The sequence below is a fragment of the Plasmopara halstedii genome (assembly GCF_900000015.1).
Source record: "Plasmopara halstedii genome assembly, contig: Scaffold_555, whole genome shotgun sequence".
NCBI classification, from domain to species: Eukaryota; Oomycota; class Peronosporomycetes; order Peronosporales; family Peronosporaceae; genus Plasmopara; species Plasmopara halstedii.
This window is the reverse complement of record NW_020187475.1, coordinates 1,878,441-1,882,395: the sequence shown is the minus strand read 5'-3', so window position 1 is coordinate 1,882,395 and position 3,955 is coordinate 1,878,441. Positions and strand designations below refer to the sequence as shown.

The 3,955-nt window shown below is 40.7% G+C and overlaps 1 protein-coding gene across 1 annotated transcript; it reads right to left on the bottom strand.

The window, feature by feature from the left end:
- Positions 1–1,758: 1,758 nt before the first annotated feature.
- On the bottom strand, positions 1,759–2,091 carry PHALS_11903 (uncharacterized protein; the record flags this gene model as incomplete). Its single annotated transcript, XM_024727346.1, has 1 exon — positions 1,759–2,091. The coding sequence occupies one exon, from the start codon at positions 2,089–2,091 to the stop codon at positions 1,759–1,761; it is 333 nt and encodes a 110-aa protein (XP_024577933.1).
- Between the last annotated feature and the right edge of the window lie 1,864 nt (positions 2,092–3,955).

The window sequence follows — 3,955 nt, the reverse complement described above, 5'->3', positions numbered from 1 at the left end:
ATCTAGTCAAAGAGAAAGCTGCTGACCTGAACATCACTTTGGGAGGTATTCCTCCAGGATGTGCTAGTTCGATTCAAGTATGCGATCCGATTGCCAACAAACCGATCGAACAGGCGTTCAAGACGCGCTACGTCTCGTGGAAGATTACATCTGATCCTGGTTTAGGAGGCAAATACAAGGTCGATCGAAAGGACGTCATTTTTTGGCTCGAACAATCGATCGAAGGTATCAATGCCCGCATGTCGACTCGCTCAGAGGTTGCAAAGGCCTTTGCAACCTACAGACAGGATTTTCGTTGTGCAAATCAGTCTGCATTGGCTGAATACTTGTCGAAACACGAGGAGAACGGTGTATATCAATCACTCATCAACAATCAGCGATCTTTGGGCCTGGAATAAAGCTTTTTTACATGTCTGAATTTTGAAAATAGTGCATCAAAAGTTCACAAAACAATCACAATTTCTTGTGAGAATTGGTCACTTTTAATGTCAACTCAATCGCTATTTGAGAATGCCTCAATTAATCTTTTTGTTAACTACGGTACTACTGTGAAACCGCATCGTGATACAGAAGTCAATATATCAGAGTAATGGTACATGTAAATTGGAGAGATCCGTTGTGCTAGTCTCACGCAAATAACACAGACAGAACGAGTCGAGAATTTCTCTGTTTGAGGATCCACAGACTTGTAGTGTAACGTCCACCGCAACTAGGTGTAAGAATATATACGTTAAAGATTAGCAGTGCTTTCACAACTTCTAATTATTAACCCGTAAAAATTGTGTCTGACGCGCGGCTAGCAGTCCATGTGTACCACATTTGCTCCTTTTTGCAAATTTCATCGACTACATAATACTGAAAAATCGTTATTGATGAATGTTCACATTTACAAGTGAATTTTGTACTATTGTATCGTAAAGTCTGTAAGAGGTAAGTGCACATGATTACAGTATATGTCCCGTCACATCAAACCCTCTAGACTGGGCTTGAAATAATGTATACATGATTTTGAACTGGGCTTCGTATTAGACAGAGCGTAGCGCATTTTGCTAGTCATATCTAATTAAAAACAAAAATACACACTGTTTCCGATTTCTCAACTTTGGAAGTTTTCAAACTATACGTCAAGATTGTTTACGCTGCCTTATCAGGTTTAACGCGTGTGTCCAAACTGCTGGTCTATCCGTCAAGGAAACAAAAATTGTTGGTTTATGAGAGTTAAAAGGTCTTATCAGCCAAATGGCGGTTGATTCTTGTAAGTATTACCAGATTCTTACAAATCTTCGCACAAATTCGGCAAGCACCGAGCAAGCGAGTGCGTCAAATGCGAATTTAATTCTGATCGGTGAGATTCGATCAGGGTGCGCTTTGTAAGATCCAGATACGACAAATCTCAAAATGGATGTATTGAGATAATTACTGATCAGCGCCATAATATTTTCAGGTGCTACACGTGCGATTTGCTGATCTCATCCGCTATAGCAGAAACGAACAAAGATTTCAGATTTAGATTTTAGGCTGAGTCGACCGACGGACACCTCTTCAGGAACCTCTCCAGAAAATGCCGATTTCATCAATTTTTGTTGTATCTCGTGGAGGTCGATATCAATTATATTCGACTCCGAAAAGAGCTACGCTCTGTACAAGAGAACATTCTCCTTCTTCGGGTCTACTGATCGTTGATATTGATTGATTATCTCACTTGAAGTCATTAGTAGGTCTGATAGAGTGAAATGTCCTTGATTTATGAACGACGAATTACTGATTGATAAAAAAAGACGAGTTCATAATGTAATACAGCAAGCCTTGAGCAAAAAAGCGGTAAAACGCACTTTCTGTACTGTTATATTGCGACAACCGAAGATGATATCTGCTTTGGCAAGCTTTCCACAGTGCAAAACATGTTGTGCTTGACACGTACACTCCATCGGTGATGCGTGACGTAATCATCGTGACATCCAGCGCTATTTTTTTCGGGTGGCGCAAAAATACAACCACCACCACATTAACCCGACCCGCGCAAGGAAATTTAATTATCTCTACATCCTCGACAAGTAAGCGGTGATGACGTCGCTTCGTCTGTAGATTCATGACCGGTATATAATAGATATTTTTAACCAAAGAAGTATCCTTGAATCATATATAAGGACAAAGGCTCCTTGTCATAGACTGAATCGCTATTCTTTGCTGCTACAAGCTGGCAAGGCGCTAGCGTAATGGCGCTTTCATGCTTTCATTTAGATTTGATTGGAGTCGTGCGCACCTTTTGATCGGCCAAGCGTCATTGACCTTGGTAATTTCGATTCGAAAGACCAGAACAGGTGCGTACGGAAAGATTTCTCTAAAGCATACGTACTCTAACACTAGGTTACATTTTACGATGATGATCCTGTCATATCAGCGAAGTTTGTATTATACATTTGCAAGGTATTGAACAAGCTGGTTTTTCTTGGGATAGCGACACTGGATTTTTGGGATATCCAAAGACCATGCAATCAAATAATGCATCCCAGTAAGGTTTTGCCGACGCAAATGGGACACTTGTCTAAATTATCAAAGATTACACTTTCGCGCATACACTCGAGCTCTGCTCGAACGTAGATGATCTCAATTCCTCATATCTGACTCTCCAGGTGTTCACGCGTATGTGAATCAAAAGATGTCTGGATTGGCTTGTTCGCGTATACGACGCGGCCTTAACATTTGCGCCAACGAACATATAAGCATCGTTGGCGAGTTATGCAGCCTCTAAGACATAACTTCACACTCTAAATCGTTCCGTATGAAGAATTTGTTGAAGATAGGAGGACATAGAGATATCACGCGTTCAAAATCGATCAATATCTGCTTGGGTGTATACTATGGTAATGGCTGAAATGTCTTAGACCACGTGTAGTGGACATTTTGAATCTAACAAGATCCGAATCAGAATACTTATCCACATTCACATTACCTAGTCTAGAGAAAAATCGTGTCTTGCAGCTTCCAGCACCATTTGAAATCCATTTTAAGAAGATTGGTAGGCCGAGCCATCAAAATGTACACTGTACTTGCGCCAGTAGTACAACGGCTTCTTTGTTTGCCTCGTTGAAGGGTGGCACTCACTCGAGTTTAGCCCGAAGGCGTTTGATGTGAATTTTTATACCCCACTTTCCGCAATGAACACTACTACGAACAAATAAATCTTTAAGATGGTTATGTACATAGCTTCTCCAGCGACAACCAGAAATTTTGTTCGAGGTTGTACCGCATTGATTATTAAATAACTACCTCTCATGAGCAAACGATGATACCTCAAGGACATGTAATTAACACTACTGTTCTGCAGCATTTTTACAATTCGGTATCAGCACCAGAACACTCTTTGGATTCCACTTTTAATAAGCATGCATAAGTTTTAATATTTTTGAGCCTTCCTGATATAGGAAACTGGCACCGAGTGAAGAGATTAACTTTTCTATCACCGAGCTTGTTAATGCTTTGGACAGCGTTACCAAGCTCAGTTATAGTAAGTTAGTTCCTCATCTTCTTCCGCTCTTCTGATAAAAGCCATCGTCTTGGGATACAGGATTTGATTTTCGAGATTTGGTCGCTGTCCAACCAAGAGTAAAATACTTTGTTGGTTGGTCTATCGCTAGCTCTATGTGATAGTTTTTTAACAGACTATAACATGGATCAGAGCGACGCCTGATAAGCGCTGTCTCATTTCTCACACAAACGCTCGGCAAGAGTCTTTAATAATGGACTCATCAAAGACAAGTAATTATCTCGGCTTTTTTTTGCCGGAAACTGTACCCTTTTAGCAATTTTACCGTCTTGCACATCCTTACGAACAATGAACTTCCTGCTCAGGGCTTCCTGTATCAGGTAATCTATAGTAAGTGCTGTATACCGCTTCAAATTCATGTACCATCACTGTCCACTCTGTGATTGTGTCACACGGCAGTGTTGAGAT